General features: G+C 37.4%; 2 protein-coding genes across 2 annotated transcripts; both read right to left on the bottom strand.

Moving 5' to 3' along the window:
* Positions 1-389: 389 nt before the first annotated feature.
* LOC139126134 (guanylate-binding protein 2-like) lies at positions 390-8168 on the bottom strand. Its single transcript, XM_070692181.1, has 11 exons — positions 8087-8168; positions 6512-6599; positions 5909-6184; positions 5251-5458; positions 4513-4711; positions 3593-3872; positions 2904-3199; positions 2472-2699; positions 2041-2157; positions 1833-1892; positions 390-1067 (listed from the first exon to the last, which is right to left on the bottom strand). Exons 2-11 carry the CDS (start codon positions 6522-6524, stop codon positions 852-854), a joined length of 1893 nt encoding a protein of 630 aa, XP_070548282.1. The 5' UTR covers positions 6525-6599; positions 8087-8168; the 3' UTR covers positions 390-851.
* Positions 8169-11849: 3681 nt separating this feature from the next.
* Positions 11850-16254, bottom strand: LOC139125944 (guanylate-binding protein 7-like). The gene is made up of 7 exons (XM_070692020.1): positions 16163-16254; positions 15643-15809; positions 15027-15170; positions 13768-14063; positions 13462-13545; positions 12402-12464; positions 11850-12071 (listed from the first exon to the last, which is right to left on the bottom strand). Exons 1-7 carry the CDS (start codon positions 16252-16254, stop codon positions 11850-11852), a joined length of 1068 nt encoding a protein of 355 aa, XP_070548121.1.
* Between the last annotated feature and the right edge of the window lie 3663 nt (positions 16255-19917).

Here is a 19917-nt window from a genome sequence, read left to right as displayed (position 1 = left end):
CGATTTGTTTCAATATTAAAGTAAAAATATTGGTTCATTTATATACATTTGATAATTGATATAAATAGGTGAAATTGCTAATACTTTACCCAATATACTCCTCCCAATGTATAAAACCTGATATGTATGGACGAAGCACTACATCAACCACATCTTAGCTTCTAATAGGTGAGCCAAAAATGGTGAACCTCCCCAAAAAGCATGCCTGAAATATCATGACCCTTCAAAACTGGTCCGTCAAAAAATTACGACTAATCGACCTGCAAAAAACGCACCTCCCCCTGTTATTGTTTTGCAGTCTCTTACTTTACTAACACATCCTATATTTGTAAAGCTAGTATTGTTGTTGTTGGTAATTGAATTCAAGTTCGGACAAGAATCCATTTGTCAATAATAACAATATTACGCTTGTAAATGCTTTATTAACGAGCAGAATACTTGGCATACTAACATGTTATAGGGAGTTGGACAAGAAAAGGATTTGATATACAGAACAAGAAAACAAACTAGAGTATGACCAAATTAAAGGTTACAGCGAATGTCCCTTTGATATCTTTCCTTATACAAGCAATATTTACAGCAAATGTCCCTTTGATATACTCTAACAAAGTCAGCAGTTCAGTCAAGCTTATACACACATTTAAAACGTTTGAATTTGGGGCGGGTCACATTTTTGAAAGCATCAGGAGGAGGGTCATCTTTAAGAAAGGGGCACCAGGAGAGGTCAGATGTTACATGATGGACCACACTCAATTTCCTCCGGCCCGCCCCCTCATAATTGAAGGTTTCCTTACACACATTGCATTTTCACAGCATTGTTACAGTAAAAAGCACGTCACTTAAGTGACAATTTAGCGCAACATTTTCTCCCGTTTCCTGTTCAACTCATCTTTCAGCCTTTTGTTTTCCTCCTCCAGTTTAGCGTTGATGAGCAGTAATTCCTTGGCCAAATCTCCATGGGTACGGAGGAGTGTTTCGACCTTCATCTTGATAGAAGCACTGCTCTCATTGAAGTCCGTGTCTGATTGCTCCTCTTGTTTTGTAAGATCTTCATTCACTATCTCGCGCTAATTTTCATAAAGGTGGAAAAATAAACAGCTCATGTGAATGGATGTTGTAAGAGACTTAAAGTATCGTGTTTTCACCACTTTTCGATGTGCAGAACATTCAGAACTCGAATTACATTTCAATAAGAAGTAGCGGGGCTTTCAGCTATGCAAGCCAGTCAATAAGGAACATCCTACAAAACTTATCAAGTAACAAAGAGGTGTTAATCGTACTCTATTGTGGATAACAATCATCATTTCTATCATGTCAGTGTGCTGGAAGAAAGTCTGTTGTCAATCTTCCTTTATCAGTGGACGGGAAAATCTATGCCGATGTTCAACTGACATATTACAACAAATGTACAGCCTTGTAGACGGGATTTATGTTTGCGTTAATGCCAGGCTGATCTGCAGGGAGAAGATAGGGAAGGGATTCTAGAAATCTTAGATGATGGAGAGAGTGCCAGCAATGTTAGGAGAGGAAAATACTTCAGGCGGACAGCAGCAATTGAAAATAAGAGATGAAGAAAGCTGTTGCTTTCCCCTAAAAAATTGATTTTTGTACGAAATACCTCATAATATATTGTCTAAATGTAGCTAACTTTTGCTACATTATCCTTAAAGAAAGGCAAGTTTGTTACGATAGAAATGCTGATTAGGGGCTCTTCCCTTTCCGAGGCCATGTTGCGTCGAAGCAGAGGTCTGAAAAATACTTCGCTTAGTTTCTGTGTACAATGCACGATCTACAGAGGACGAGTTAGTTAAATTTGACCATGCGGTACTCACCATGGTTTCATCTTCTTTTTCTTTCATCGCAATCAACTGTTCTTCAGTTTTCAGTTTTTCCTGTCAAGTGATATAACAAGATTACTCAAAAAAAGGTCCACCGTTACAGAAGAAAACATTCACTCGTCGACGTGATATTTATTGAACCTCCAAGAAATATATCTATGATTACAGCATATTTACTCAATATGACAACAACGTAGTTTACCATTTTTTCCTCTTTAACAGGGTCTTCAGGTAGATGCTTGTCAAGCTGTGTGGTGACATTGCATTCCGTTTCACTCTGGTTCCCTTCAGATCCCTCTCGAGAAATTTTTTCAATTTTCTGTAAGGCATTAACAAAAAGCACATTAATTTGTAGCATCACGGTTCTGAAATTTACAATGTATTATGTTCAGTGAATATTTGAACATTTTCGAACATTATATCAGCCGTCCTTTCACACGTTGTGCCATTGAAAATTATTGTTAAGTCTCATGTGTTCTCAGAACGAATATGGTTCCTAAAATCTTCTTCTTTGTACTGCAAAGGAATACCAGTAAAAAGACACTGTAAACCGTCTACGGTGTAAATGTATAATTTCAACCGTGTAAATACGATGTGATGAGAGACGCCAATAAACGAACGTCATGGACCTACCTCGGCTAATACTGTTTTGTACACATGCCATATTTGAGGACCACGTGCCAGCTCCTTGTACAGCTTGTTTATATGGCTGATATTCGACATTTTGAGGTTTTCTTCCAAGAGCTCATCAACCAGTTTCGTACAAAAGCTGGCAGATTCCGTCTCATTTTGTTTCAGTATGGTTTGTAAATAACCGCCAACGCACTGACGACCGTCTTCACTGTACTTGGCTGTCCGTTCCTTCAATCGGGAAAATAGATGGGTAAGTTATAAGAAAAGGTGGACCCTTAGAAATGTCTCAAGACTTCTAGATGGTAAGCATGAAGACATGGTGACGGAGATTATAGTGATGGTGGTGCTTGTGAAGATGACGACGGTGGCTGTGATGATACTTGCTGTTGTTGAGATTGTAAATTGACAACCATTGCAAAATAAACACCTCACCTTTAATTTTTCTCTGCCTTGATGAAGACGTTCTGCATCATTAATGTACTTCGAATTTTGGTTGAATGTCCTCATGGCCTTGAATAGACACGTGTTGTGTTTGTTGATGATCTCGTAGTTTTCGCAAGGAAGAGCGGATTCCGCATAACCATCCATAGCTTTAACGTAGTCTTCGAACGCCAACTCTTCTATTTCCCCCAGTAAGGCTTCAATCACCTTGGTTGCGACGTAGCGCATATTTATTGAGTTGGTTGCTGAGAAACCAGTCACATACTGCTGAAGCATATCCGCAAATTCTAAATCACAGAAAACAATACCTTTAATTATTTTCGGTAGTGTAAAAAATAAACATCTTATATGCACCAATGATGGTGAACTGCTTTTAAACTATCACTTTCACTGATGTATGGAGGTATCTGAGGAAATTTTTTTTGTGGAAGACAAAAATTAAGACGGAGATTGTTTTTTCCTTTCAGACTCATTTGCATAGTTTCGGGTCAAGCGTAGCAACTAGAAATGTCAGTCTTAGATAGAGTACTATTATATTAAATTTTATGGATTCGATTCATCGGTCTATATATTGTTTGCAAATTAGTTGCCTGTGTTGCAAAAGAAGGGCACTGCAAAAGAAGGCGCCTTTTGAAAATACGGCACTGTTCGCCTTCAGAAAGAGGCAGAGAAATACTCACGGCGTCCATTTATGTTTCCAACATAGGGCCATGCTTTCTTTGGCTTCATCAGTGATCCACATCGTGCGAGGAATTTATCAACATCTTCCAAAAATGTTTGGCTTAGACGCTCCCGCATATCTCCCTGCCCCATGTCTTTCAGGACAGAAGTATCTATCGATGGTATGGAGAGTTGTGATGCATCGAACACTGGAAATGATTTCAACAAAGCTCTCCGTGTAGCATTGAGTTCTCTTACTCTTTTGTCTGAAAATGCAGTTTCTTTTTCCAACTTCAAAACCTGGAATATACAAAAGTGTTTCAAGTTTTCAATGCAAGTATCTGATACTTTCTGAATGTAACCGTTTCTTTCTCACTGTCTCTGTTAATCTGACACCTATACTTGCCTATCCGATCGTTTGTATCTGTCCACAGTCCCTCCACCAAACCGTGATCTGTCATTGCATTCTCAGTCAGTCTGTCTGCCTGCCTTCCTGTCTGTCTCTGCCGGTCTAACTGTCTATCTTTATGTCTCTCTGCCTGTCTGTCTGTCTCTCTGTATGTCTGTCTGTGTTTGTCTCTGTGACAGTCTGTTTCCCTTCTCTGTGTGTGCCTCTATCTTTCTGTCTCCCTGACTCAATGTCTCTGTTTGTCTGTCTGCCTGTCTGACTGTCTGTCTGCCTGTCTGTCTGTCTGTCTCTGTCTATGTATGTCGGTTTGTTTGCTACTGTTGTCCACACAAACACACACACACAATATCTCTCTGTCTCTCTGTCTCTCTGTCTCTCTGTCTGTCTCTCTCTCTCTCTCTCCTCCCCCCCCGGGAATTACAATCCCGATTTACTGTTGCTGATTTCATCTCTTGTCATTTGCGAGATACATATTCAGTAAAATATCCGGTTAATCATATTGATATATTCTGTGTTTCCAACGCTACTTACTTCTTCTAGTAAATAATCCCTGATATCAACCTCTGCTTGTTCATCTCCATCTTCTCCCTCCAAAGAGCATGACATCGTAACGTCCCGTAAAAGCCACATGAAGTTTGGAAAGAACTTTATGATGTCTTTTTCCTGTATCTTTGTCGATCTACCGCATTCGTCATCTCCTTGAAAAACATCGTTGAGTTTGCTTACCCAGCTGTGGTGAATAGTGTAAAAGTATGTCGATGAAAGCTTTTAGGCAGTTATTGTCGAGAAAACGTTTTCTTCATGACTATGGTGAAAGTTGAAGAGCAATTTACATAGATTTATTGCACTCGGTTTTTACGCAGGCTCAATGGAGTAAACTTCGAAAATAAACGCTATATGGCAAATTGTTCTGAAAATTGATTTGATTGTTGCTATCCAACCTATTATTATACAGATTATAGCAATGGTATATAATTAGAACAGTCATTATTCTTATTATTATTATCATTATTATCATTATTATTATTGTTGTTGTTGTTGTTGTTGTTGTTGTTGTTGTTGTTGTTGCTGTTGTTGTTGTTGACGATGATTAATTAATTTATGTACAGTGTAGGATCCCTGGTACCAGCAGGTGAAAGAAAATGATGCATTTTTCACACTTTATTTCAAAAAGAAAATTAAAGTTTATGGTCCTGCCTCAGCAACTGTTGAGTACTGTAGATCTGTACCATCGCATTAAGTTGTATTTCAAATCTAATATAGCCTCACCTTAACTTTTGTAAGTCCTCTCCTTTCATCGTTCCCTTGCTGTTGTATATCAGCACTGAAGACATCAAGGACATCAATGCAAACATCAACATATCATCGTCTTCATGAGCATTGTACGCATCGAGTCCCTCAGTGTCCATGATAATGACAGTGACGTCTGTTCCGTTCACCAGTGTTTTCTTGAACACCTTTGTACCCATCCATATACCTGTGACCAAAAAGCATGACTATTTTAAAAACTCTTTTGAAATTATTGTCTACCTCCATCATGCAAAAGGCAAGAGGCAGGTAAGCTATTGCCCTGTAATATTTGCCAATCTAAGCAAAGTGCATGGAGTCTCGTCCCTATAAAGTAAATCCGACGTTCGCCCATTTCATCCTTCCTTAAGATCGCTCACTGCTATGATTGTCCGCCAAGGTTATGGGTGTTGGATGAGTCAAGTATCCAACGGTTTCATCGCATCTCAAATTCTAGCTTCCAACCCTTTTAACACTTTTGATGCTCTTTATACGGTGCTCTACGGACGAATATTACACAAAGTCTCTAGAATGAATGAAAATATATTAAAGTATGGAATAGCGAAACGAATAGCAATTGAATGTGACGGTGTTTGTTGTGTGTATCCATTGTTTTAAATTGAATTATAATAATTTTTACCCATTGTCTCTGGTTTTTGTTTATGTGATGTTTTGAAGACACAATCCTGTGGCCTTGGTTCGATAAGCTGACTTGCTATGTATGATTTTCCACATCTTGCAGGACCAGTGACAGCAACCGGACATATTGGACCATCGATGGAACGAATGATTTCCAGAGCGTCCTCACATAACACCAGTTTCCCACGGGATTTACGTTTCTCTTCTAGTATGCCTTTCTCTTTGTCCCACTCAAAATTGTTCGGATAACACAGAGGTATGCATTTTGGGGTATGCCCTAAAATAATGAAGTAAAACTTCTACTGAAAACAAGAAAGCCCTACCTTGATCATGTTGGGACATGTCATATAAAGAAATGTTTATTCTGCAATATTTGTAGACCTCTGGGTAGATGGTATAAAACCCAAACAAAACCAAGGGCAAAATTGATATTTTACGGTTGGTTGCTCAAATTCTTAAAGATTCGACATATTTGGGGCTACTCGTCGCCACAATGTTCTCTAGATATCTTTAGTAATAAATGTTATGTGACAAGTACAAATCCATCCTCGATACTTTAAAATATGAAAACATTGTCTTTGAAGTCTTGTTTAAGCCTACCTACCGTTACCACTCATGGTTGTAAAACTTAACCTAGCCTATATAGTTTTACTTGGCCTTGTACGCCTTTCCGGTTTTGTTATTCGTTTTACCTGTAATACAGCAAGGAGAAAGACATAATTACAATATAATTATAATATATCCCACTTAGAATTATAACATTGTAAATCATGGCATGTGTTCAGGATTATTTTAAGATGTTTGTTCTTATTAGTGTCACAACTATTTTTACAGCAATGTTAATAATTAAGATAGTGCGCCCCTTAAAATTAAACTTTTTCAACTCCTTTCCTCTGTGAAACGTAAAGCGACCTCTGGACTAAAGAATGGAAGCTAGTTGTCGCTGTGGAAAATGTTTTACTGGCGAAAAAAAGTGCCTGTTATTGATGGACACCTGACAGTAACATGATGGCCATTCCCGTGTTAACGCTAAGGGGGACATAAACTTTTCTGTTTTCACAAAAAATGAGCCAGTGGCTACTTTATCAAAATGGGCCACCACAAGTCAGAGACCAAAACATTAATTGTAAACACTTGAGAGTCCCGAGGCGCTTTCGACCTTAACACTAGTTTTTGCTCTTGATGGTCACTTTAGCCTAAATTTAACTCCTGTTTCATTTTCCAACACTGCTCAGAATCAGAATCACGATAAAGACACAGTGTAGAAAAACCTCGGGTCAGGGGTTAACGCTAGGCTGGTATTAACCCCAGCCTGATATAAAGGTCAAATCATGACACACCTGAACATGAACTGCTAACAGGATCAGACGTCGTGCTGGCATCATGTTTTGAACAAAATTTGCATTGTGTGACGCCTTTACCAGCGGCTTTCATACTGTGTAGCAATATTGGTCTCTCAGTAACCCACTGGAATTCGTGTCGTCTATAGAGATCACTAACAAAACTCACCGCCCGCGTAAAGCAATAAAGGTATTTTTAAATATTCAGTATTGAATGTATTCTCAAAAATTGCAAAAAATTGAAAAAAGATAGCGGCTTTGTCCTGTAGTGGTCCATTTCGCTTTAGAAGTCTTGAACCGTATGGGCTCTCAGACGTTGACCGCAGATGTGAGGTGAGGCTGGGGCACCTCGGGTCGGCCACGATGAAACGTCATTAATTACACCTGTTCATTGACAAGCATGTGACCTTTTTGAACTAGGTAAACCGGTGACATATAATATTAGCAGTGTGAGCTTGTTTGAATTGCTTGACAACATGTTAAAGCAACGTTCGGGCAATGAGCAGATTTGCACGATGTGAGAGGCAAAATACTAGTTTTTGATGAGCGTGATATTGTTCGTAATTGTTTACGGCAGATTCCGTGTTCCCTATCATGGAATGATCTGGTGTAAATGATAAGAAGTGAAAATTAATGACTTGACACAGTAGCAAAAATACCAGTCATCACGTTTATCTCAGAAGCTGTGCATACCTACATGTACTGAGCATGCCCAGCAATCGAACAAATCGAAAGCTCTGTAATTCGACTACAATACAACATTATTCATCAACGGGATGGCAACAAGTGATTGTATCATGATTGTAGATGATGCTTCGAACAGTTAAATCTTTACTTACTCCGATGAGGCAGCTAAAAAGCCAATCAAGGGCACCGCATGGCGAACCTCTCCGTCGTCAGATGCACTAATATCACACTAGTGACGTCACATGTTTGAGCGAATGGGCGTGGCCTACAGATCCACGTGGCTTAGCCAGGAGCAATCAGTCTGACCAAAGCAACTCGGTATATGAGCAATATCACACTAAAATAAGAAGTACTTGTCAACATTTGGGGAGTTGTACTTTTGCTCTTTTGCATGCATTCCATCAAATAGCAATTAGATTAACAGGCCTGTGTTTTCAACAGCGAGAGGGATCTTAATACCTTGAGTTGGTCTGAATTTAGCCCTTGGACAATTTTTTGTCACCACAAACGTTCTACTGGCTCGAACGCAATTCGTCGAAAACATTTGCATATCAATAGATATTTTGTTGGATGCCATACTTGCATGGACGTTGCGTACGTGCCTGAGATTCGGATTTCGGATAACATTCCCTAAACGCACAATGCCAGTAGCTTATAGTTAAAAAATATTCTGGTCTGCTAAACATTAGTAATGATTCAATGACTGACAACACATTCTTCTCATTTGGAGGGCAGAATGCATTTAATAAAGGATATCAGAACAGACTTGTGATGAATCTGCCAAGGCATACACCAATACTCGTTTGACAGTGGCTAATTATAAAAGAACACAAAGGAATACGATTCAATAATGCCACCATGATATCGATGTCACATTTCAGATACATTTTCCGTGTGCATGTAGAGTGGCAGTGTCGACATGTCAAACCTTATCGTAATCGGCCGTATACACATACAGAAGTCTGACGCGCATGCCCACGCGTCTCTGTTGATAAAGGATTATTTGTGCATGCCTATTTTTCATTGGCATGTTCCGTGTTCCTGACAACAGCAATTTGAACAACATCACCTTCTTGGCAGAAATTCACCGTGGTAACATGTCCGATTCCATGCTTACGTTCGTTGCCATGTAATGTTACGTCGCTAGAAACAGCAGAGTGCCCTATGCAAATTGAAATCGTGAAATTAATAACAATCACGTGACAAGCAGATTCGACGAAATAATTTGCATATCTATCTATGGCGATGCTTTTTAAATGGCCATGCCCATCACTGACCTCAATGTGTTTCACTACGAAAGAGACGCTTTGAGTATATACGTCAGCTTATTTTGAAAGTTTAACAAAACTTCAAATAATATTTTGAGGCAAGGTGCCACAGTTGTGCAATGTTCCTTACTTGAATTGTATACTCCAGACATTCAATGATCAACTTAGCTGAGTATTCATTGGGCTGCCCTGATGAATCTTTCCTATGGAAATATGGACTGTAGCTTACCATAAAAAGTATAGCTTATCAATTTTAGCCTTTATCGACTCCCATATGGCGAAACGGTTAATAGACTTCATCTTAAAGTTTAAATAACCAAAATACTAGCAACTTATAATATGTAGATTTTAAGCCCTTAGTTAACAGGTGATTCTTTCACATGAAAGTTTAAGCAGTCCTTCAGAAAAGGTCATTTGCCGCCTGGTATTTGTTAAGGTTGATATGAATGACAGAAAGACTATAGTGACTCTTTGCAGAAATTCAATGTTGTTGTATATACTCATTGAACTTCAACAATATTTTGTATAGCAGCTACACCGAATGCAATGGCTTGACCTGACAACACTCAGTCCACATAACATGGCGATTGTGCACTTTGATAAACAGGCTTTGGAGAGCAGGGGCTCCGATTGAGGTCAGCAAGGTTAGGTTAGGTTGACTTTTCATGAAAACCTGCCAGCGTACATACGGTCTCGAACACTGTAGGTAAACGTGAGGTCATCTAGCATGTAAGAGTTGAACCTTGTCACTATTTACCTAGCAAACGCCAATGAGAGCAGCGTTATTTCGGAGAGGCAAATACTAGTATGGTATATATCCTGAGGAATGAATAACAGGTGCAGCCAGCAAAGCTGTTAGAGCAAGACGGCGTTCGTGCTCAGTTTTTCAGCGGGTGGGTAAAGTAAAAAATAACAAGAGAGAAATGGCAAAAGCAAATATTTACTGCTGACAGGGAAATTTCAGGTTTACAGTGGGCGGAAAGTGGCTGGCAATATGTATCGAAAAAAGACAGACGGGAATAATGTGATTGAGAGAACTTAAAGTAAATTTTAGCGGTGTCAGTGGTGGGGAGAGGGCAGAGGGAAGATTGAATTGTTGTTTGGAATGGGGAGCGACAGACCATACATACTGAAAAGTAGTCGGCATTGTAATTCGATTTCGATTCGATTCAAATTTCCGCATATGTCAGTGTAAGGGCAGTTACCGTCGGACAGTCTTTAGCGCTGTTACTAGTTGGCTGCACCCGTGCCGAGTTCGATCTAGAGCTAGACTGAGCCTCTTCAGCCTTCTGCATATGCATTGTGAACAGTAAAGCTCTGAAAGTAAAACTGTACTCTGCTCTCGTAAAATTCCATTCCTTTTCGGAAATATTTGTTATTGTATAGTATAAACGGAATACATCTTTTGTTTAGATATTTCAAACAATCATTTTACTTTGCAATTTCTCAAATTCAAACGTTTAAGTTCCTCTACAATTCACAAAATTCTTGAATGTCGGCATTGTCATAACAACACCACAGGATATTAGATGCCATTCGTTTCCAAAAATTCAAGCTTACAAAAAGATTCACAAGTTGCAAAATACTTAAGCGTGCTTGTACTTCTGGCTTTCAGTAACAATTCATAGAGAAAGTCCATGTTAAATTCAACACACGGTTGTCAGGGTTATCTGGATTTCTGTTTCAAGATTATTTTCATTCAATGCGGGGCTGGTTCTCCCTATCTTTCACCGAATATGTTGTGTCGATGTAGAATGAGAGTTGAATACTCTATTACAACAATATTGCGAAGGAAAGCAATGGTTTATTGATCAAACTAGAGTGCAATGATTTTCCCTATAGCATAATGATACGGGTTTTTTCTTACAAATTCATAACAATCATTCCTGTCCTTTATCTACAATATCAGGTCAAAAGTCATATCAAACAGTTAGATACAAAGAAATGATACCAGAACAATCAAACCTCTGTATAATGCCACTCAAAAAGGATTTGCGTGAGGAGCCAATCACTCGACACGTGGAATTCCCTTTGACGACTCAAACACTAAAATATACTTTCTATCTATTAGCGTAACATATTCATGGAAATGTTAACGTATTTCATGGAATAAAATCTCGCTCGCTATCTTTCTACAATAGCTGGAATATACTAAAGGAGAAACATTAAATGACGGTGAAATTCTTCTGGTGAACTACAGACGCTTCACGCAATTTATACATAGGAATCACCTCCACCATGCCTCCTCAATGACATGTTGCTAAAAACGTAGAAAGAATCATTTGAGAATCAAGTGAAATCAAAGACAGATAATTAGAGTCTATTACTCTCTTAGAAAATATAATATTTTCGATATTCCTCGAGATAGATGATTACTATAATATTTTACATACCTTCAAACCTGTTTTTCATTCTTGGCTTGTACCTTTATAGTATCTAATACGCATAATTGGTTTTGGATCATAAAGCTAAATATTATTCAGATTGTTTCAGAAACAATGATAAACACGATTTGTGCAGGTTATTTCTCATATTTAAGGAAGACCAATAATTTAACAAGCATTATAAGCCTTAATTGCTTTCCTTTGACTCAATAAGAATGGCGGATGACCGATCATCAACGGCTTCCACATGAAAAAATGAAAATTTAGGACAGTTGCATTAGTTCCTTCTGTTTCCTTGTTAATTCTTCTTGTTTCTTCTTCTTCTCTTCATTCATTTTATCGAGAACGATCTTCAGTTCAGTTACCAAAGCATCATGGGTACTTCTGAGTGTTTCCATTTGGATCTGTGTGGCACCACTTCTTTCTTGGAAATCGGTTTCTAATTGTTCTTTCTGGTCATCAATATCTGCAACCACCGAGTCTCGCTGATTTATTGAGAGATGGATTAAAACGATCAGTATTTGTTTCACTGTGATAATAATCATGTATAAATCGTAATAGTTAGGAAATTTCTGACAGGGTCGTCTGGACAACCCTAGCTCACACGTACTTGATACGCCTTTGTCAGGAATTGTGAACAAGAATTTGTTTGATGTTGAGACTCAGTCCCATAAACAGCCAAAGTGTAGCTTTTTACATAGAGTGTCACACGAAGTAGCCACTCTGGTACGTTCTCTCTATATATCAATAACTTCACAATTTTTTTCGGAAATTCCATCTTTTGAAAAAAATGGAAGCGGTGGTATAAAACTTACAATCGCTTTATCCTCACTCTCCTTCATCGCAAGTATCTGTTCACTGGTTTTCTTCTTCTTTTCCTGTCAAAACAACCATAGGGGATAAATATGTGTTACCGAAGGCATGGAAATTCTTGTACACCTAATTTGCAAACATATGCATCTTGAAGAATACGGCTAAATTTAAAACTCTATGTAAAACATTATCAATTAGCACTATTAATTTAGCCACCTGGTATGCTTTTATTGCTACTTACATTTCTTCTATTTCTTCTTCTTTTATTGTGACATTCTCGTTGGGATTAAGATTGTCTTTGTCGTCAACAGATACGTATTCTTTCTCTCTGTTTGTTGATATGCCTTCTATTTTCTACAAGACAGTTGTTATCAAAACATGTAAATCGTCGATTCGGGATTACACAGCTAACAAAATATGACACTTAAAAGGCAATAAATAAGATTTGTTTCTCCAAAGTGTATCAAAGTGTCATTACAATATGAACCACCAAAGAATAATATTAAATATATTACGTTATGCCCTTATTTAGATGTGAAATTTGTCCTGGAGAATGCCTTGGCAAGTATTTAGTTTCGGAATGTCCTTATTACTTCAGGCAATGGCATTTCGAAAAATCGATGACGACTGAATCACACTTACTAGATTACTTATTCTAATATATGTTTTATAATGGCAACGACATTGCTTATGTTCGTTTTGTGACAATATTAATCGTTTTGCAAACAACCAGAATTTTTCTTGAAGGAAAGGAAAAGGATTATGATTTATAGCCAGGAACAACTCTATCTCCATTTAAATCATTTTATTCATTGTGTGCAATCGTAAATGGATAATATTAATGAAAACAAACAGATTAAAAACAAATTAGATATACATAAAAAGACTCACAGCCGCCAGTGCAGTTTTATACACATGCAATATTTGTGGACCACGCGCCCTCTCCTTGTATTGTTCGATTAAAAAGTTAACTTGAGAACCGGATGATAATGGTCGACTGCATCTCTTCCCTTGCTTAAAATTCTCCGTGAGAAGCTCATTGATAAGCTTCTTACAAAATACTTCAGACTTCTTCTCATTTTCTTTCAGTATGTTATCTAAATAGCCACCGGTAAGATCGCCATCACTGTATTGAACCATCTTTTCCTATGGATGATTTAGAAGATAAACATGATTATAAAAGTCATAAGAACGAAAGTAAAGCACCTCATCTCATTACGCTCGTTTTAATACAGTGATTATCGTTGCAGGTCTTCAACCAGAACAATAAATACAACAACAAGAACAACAACAGCAATGATGATGATGGTGGTAATAATAAGAAGAAGAAGAGGGAGAAGAAGAAAAAAAATATGATTTCTATCCTACCTTCAATGTATTTCGGTATTTTTCCAGACTTTCGGCATCATTGACGTATTTTGCATTGTCTTTGAATGTTTTCATTGCCGTATACATACATCTGTTGTGCTTCTCGATGATCTCGTAGTTATCACAAGGGAGAGATGCCTTTGCATATGAATCCATGGCATTGCAGTAGTCCTTAAAAGTCATTTCTACCACCTCCTGTAGCAAAGACGTTATCACACATGTGACAGCAGCACCTACGTTGATGGATTTGGTCTCCGAAAACACTGACATGTACTGCTCAAGCATCTTGGTGAACTCTAACGAAGATAAAAAATAGACAATAGAATAAAAAATCGCGATCTATTTCGGAGCGAAAACCTTCAAGTCGAAATATATGGTCTCTTATACAAGAAAATAGATGGAATCGTATATTAATATCGAAGAGCAATATTTGAAGCCCTCCAAAACAGTGCAAAGGCTTCAGTAAGAAATAACTTTTGTCAACGGCGCCATTCAGTACGATGCCAGCCTACGCTGCGATACATGGCATTGAATTTTTAATAATTGTATAATAATTGTAACACCGTTATTCAGAGAAAAAATGATAGCAATATTTAGAGATAAACGTAACAGTCTAAAGACGTTTAGAAGTTTACCAATATAATTATATGACACAGTTTTAAACGCACTATGGCCGTAAACTTTTTGAGCTTATTTCAATTACAGCATTTGCAAACGACTAAACATCCCTCGAAAAAGGCTGATACATATTTACATGAAATATGATATGTGATATGCCTCCTTAAAGTTTGTGAAGGTTTCCCGTCATCTTTCCACTCAGGCTATAAACGACTTTATGTTATTATTTTTGAATTTATCTTGACGCAACTTCATCGTTTGGTATATCTAGAGAGAACTGGATCATTTGTAACAATATTGCAAGTGATTAACGTGAATGAAAATGCCAACAAAACAAGTGACTCAGTGTTTGCGGAGAACAAAAGAGCATAGCTTCAATTAAGCTTATTCAAGACCTGTACACAACAACATTCCAAACCCCACTGAAACAAAGTTTTTCTGTATCTTTTTTCGAGGATTGAAACTATTGACAATGAAATATCAGAAAATTGTTTATATAGAGTAGACATACTGTAAATTGTATTTATAGTATTTATTTCAAAGAAGACATTGTCAAGTTCCCATTAAGTTGTTGTATCATGATGAGAATCCTAAATTCTAACACAATGGTTTTTAACATGAAGATACAAAATTATTCTTACGATGCCCATTGATGTTGCCAACATACGGCCAGGCCTTCTTTGGTTTCATAAGAGCACCACAACGGGCGATGAAAACATCGACGTCTTTCTCGAAGTTCTGGTTCAAGCTTCCTTCATTCTTTCCTTTGTCCATGTCTTTCAGCACTGAAGGATCGGCCGATGGCAAGGGAGTGTCAACGCATCAAACATAGGGAAGGATTTTAACAAGGCCCTTCTAGTAGCGTTAGATTCTTTTACTCTGGTCTCTGTCAACACGTTTTCCTTCTCTATTTTCAATATCTGTAAATGTGGGTTAAGAAATACCTAGGATTTGCTTTAGAACAAGGTGGTGATTGTAGTTTTTTTGTTTTCTAAGGTATGTTTGTCATCAAGACTAAATCATTCTTTTTCACCATCTTTCCATCTTCCAGGATTTAATGCGACGGATCACAAGTATATTTCTACTCTATGAAAAAGTGTGAGAAAATAGGAGAATAACTGTTATTCATCATCAAGCTATTTTCAAACCTTAATTAAATATTACTCAATATCAATGCGTTGTCGTGTAAAAATAATGACAAAATACCTACATCTTTCAATAGGTAATTTTTGAATTCCGAATTCACAGCCACATTACCATCATTACCAGCATCATCATCTCTAGTCGGCTCGAAAGACATGGTAGAGTCACGAAGAAGCCACATAAAATTTGGAAAGAACTTGATAAATTCATCTTCAAGTGCGTCTTTCGTCTGTTCACCATCTCCACTTCCAATGAATACATTTTTGAGTTCAGTAACCCAGCTAAAACAATAAAATGGTGGAACATTACAGAGTATACGTAGTTAGCACTTGATCTTTTACCAAGTCTTTGCAGGCGTTTTTGAAATAACTTAGTATGACACAAGCGTTAAGAAAGGCAGTTAAGTTTGTCTGACTCTGTGTTTAATGTCACGTAAAACACTCTCGGTAGACATAGGAATATTATTATCACTGAAATATTAATATCGTTAACAGGCTTTATCATATCACAAACTTCTTAAAGCGTATCTCTTTTGTCCATTGTTTCATCTCTCTGTCTCTCTCTCTGTCTCTCTCTGTCTCTCTCTCTCTCTCTCTCTCTCTCTCTCTCTCTCTCTCTCTCTCTCTCTCTCTACCTGAGTTTGTTCAGGTCCCCTGCATATACGGATTTACTGCTGTTGTAGACCAACACAGACGACATCAAGGCCATCAAAGCAAACATAAGCATATCGTCTTCATCATACGCGTTGTGTGCATCAAGTCCTCCGTGTCAAGGATAATAACAGTCACGTCTGTTCCATTCGACAGAGCCTTTTTGAACACGTCCGTACTCATCCATATTCCTTTGTGATTAGAAAACACTTGCTTTAATATAACTTTGATTCATTATATACCGCATTATCATACAGAATAGACTTGTCACTACCTTGCCCTTAATCCTTAAAATAATCATCCCTTGATAAAGCTGACCGAATCGTTACTATTTTAAGCTGATATTTAAGACCTTTCTGTAGCATCTCCCAAGTACTGCTTATAAAAATTATTTGTAAAAGTTACTCGATGTTTTTAACTTGATAACTCTTCTTACCCTCATTTTGATTTATATACTCAAATATTCAAATCTAATTTACCATATATATATATATATATATATATATATATATATATATATATATATATATATATATATATATTCACGCTCACACATATACACACTCACACACTAACCCATTGTCTCAGGATTCGCTTTATATGATGTTTTGAACACACAAGCTTGTGGCCTTGGTTCAATCAGCTGACTGGCTATGTATGATTTTCCAGTTCTAGCAGGACCAGTGACAGCAACAGTACATATTGGACCGTCGATGGAGCGTATGATTTCCAAGGCGTCCTCACACACCACTAACTGCCCTCGAGTCTTCTGCTTTTTAACGAGCTTACCCTTAAATTTGTCCCACTTGTAATTGCCAGGGTAACATAGTGGAACACATTTCGGCTTTTTGTCTGAAATGACATGTCGTAAGATGCACAGTAAAATAAGGCGCAGGCAAAAATTTTAGATACCCTTTCATATTTTGAAAACTATAATCTACAACTATTCTGCTGAAAAAGGTCTGAGTGAAATAAAAGACAGCATAGATGATTATTTCAAAATTGAATCAACGCAAATAACTGTGACTCTTTACAGTATTGATAAATGGAAAATGTGAACAATTTGTATCTCCATCGTTGTCCAGAATCTCGTCTACGAACAAAAAGTGCAGTGTTTATACAAGGAAAGGTAAATACTTTTTAACGAAAAAAAAAAATCACGGCTTTGCCAATATCTTGGCTTTTTATAGGGACGGGAGCTAAGTTGTTTGCCGAGAATTCGTTTTTTGGAAGTGCCCAATAATTGGCAGGGAACCCTCAGTATTTTATCACGCTCTTGTGGTGATTAACATTTTTGGTTCTTATACATGTATTTCGTTATGTACATCTCCTCGAAAATGTTAATGCTAATTAAGGTTCCTGGCTGCAAACATTATCATGGAACAGCAGAACTTACGTTTTTGTCAAATATAATTTAGTTCAGGCCTTTAATGGATGCTTTGCGAAACGCAGCCATTATTTCACATTTATTCCTGCTTTGTTTGAATGTATGATACATTTTAACGATAAAACACGACCACTCGATAATTTGACAGAGATCAGAACCGAGAGTATAGAATATCTTACAATACTCGTTTATGTACACATTAATTTTCAAAAATATATCACGGACTCGAACTCACAGCTCACGATACCTATTCGCTTAATGGAGAAGTAGGCGATTAAAACACCTTTAGAATATTTTTAATGGATGTCAAAAATTCAACTGTGTCTGTCTTAACAGATCGAACTCTTCACACTGCAGGAGGCTAAACACGACAATTTCAGCTTACTGTACTTAACCAACGTTGTAATACGCATGCGCTGCCGTGCAGTAAAAATCGGTGAGGCCTAATTTGATACAAAATTTTTGACAGTCTCTCGCGGTCCGCCCTATACGAGGACGGCTGAAATTGGAGCTTCTCTATCCGATTTAGCCAATACATTACCAATGTCAGCTGTTTCTTATGGTCACGTTATTATTCAGTTGACAAACGGCAGAAAGCAGTAATACCTAGGGTCATGTATCAGTTAGGTACCTGCGTCACGAATAAGACAGGTTGCATTCAAGTTCATCTCAGTACCTACATGAAAGTTTTGCAATTGGAACATCCGTCTATGAGTATAATCAGCGTGATCAAATTTAAACACAACAATAGTAATAGAGTTAACCCTATAAAGCAATATGTTTCGCTTATCTGTTTGCCTGTTTTATTTATCAACAACACCTTACGTCCTTTCTGTTTTATCAAACGAACAGGTACTACGTATACTTCTTCAGACATTTGCTCTGTTACTTGACATACAACTTATTTTCAATGAAAAGGAGCAACGAAATTCAAGCAAAAGGTGCCAGTCAAGTAGTATGTGAAAAAGGAGGAGGCTTCCACCGGTGATGTTTATTTTTTCATCATCTTTCACAATCTTATAACATCGTATTTATTTTCGTTATATTGACATACAGTTAACGTGGATGTAACAAGAATTCATGTATTAGCTCGGTTGTACGAGAGCACTACAGAAATATTAAATATAAAATTGGATGGAGTGTATTATTTGACAGATGGTATTTATATAATCGAGAACTGTGCGACTAAATCGTGTCAATAAAGCGGCTTGACTTTGATCGCTTTGTTTAGGTCGAAGGTATATTTCCACCATATTTTAAAATTTATTGCACACAGACATATACTAGTCGTAGTCTCTCTATCAACTTCTAACACGATATCGATTTTTCTTTGAATCAGAGATGAATTAAAAAATATCCAAAATTTAACAATAGATCCTGTCATGACAAATTTAAGATGGTTCATGAATTTTAATATTGTGTGAGTGTTAAGTAAATGAGCTCATATTTATCAGTCGATTTTGCCTTGTTGTTCGTGTTTACAGAACTTAAACGTATTATGTCTTGAAATGATTAAATTACCGAGGGCTATGTAGTACGCCCCACAATATCGAACCACTCGAACTTTTATTCAAACATTTCTCGACGAAACTCTAAACAATTCTCTCTCCAAATTCAAAACAAAAGGCAAAGGGCAATCCTACAAAACTGAATATAATAGTTTAAGGATTTAAGTCACCGATATTTGAAATTCGGTTTGTCTGCCATTTACCTATTATCTCACAAAAGTGAACCGGTGGAAAACTTATGTACTCAACATTTATATTCAGAATGAGCACCCAGTAGTACATGTAGTTGATCAAAAAACATTATAAAATTTGAGTGTCCGAATATCCCACACACAGGTGCATTCTCCTAATATAAACCCTCCTGGAGGTTGCACCATTAGTATTTACAGAAAAGTTATTCTACGAACAAATACTCACTATTACTGCTCATTGTTGAAGACCACAAACGTGAGTAACACAGAACTGTCTGTTGGAAGCTAAGATCCGCTAAGCTCTTCAATCTTTCCGCTGATTGTTATAATTAGTGTTCCTAGAAATACACACATTGTCAGAAATAAGGATTTGACCCCAATGCAAGAAAATGTACACTTCGACAACACTGCAAAGAACAGCAAAATAATCTAGCACTTGAATACCCACGTTATCGAAATCAGCGACAGTGGGGGAAATCATCTGCGCAGGAAATTAACACATGGTAACTTTCTGTGCTGGGGACCACTAATGATTTCAAGCAGTATGGAGTTAACTATCTATCAAAGATATGGATATAAAACCCGAATGTGTGGTTGAACATATGTCATAGTTGCTCTGGATTATGATGCCAGCAATTTACGTGTAGTTTTCT

Source organism: Ptychodera flava, assembly GCF_041260155.1.
Source record: "Ptychodera flava strain L36383 chromosome 3 unlocalized genomic scaffold, AS_Pfla_20210202 Scaffold_26__1_contigs__length_13983176_pilon, whole genome shotgun sequence".
In the NCBI taxonomy this organism is placed as follows: Eukaryota; Metazoa; Hemichordata; class Enteropneusta; family Ptychoderidae; genus Ptychodera; species Ptychodera flava.
This window is presented reverse-complemented; position numbering and strand designations above follow the sequence as displayed.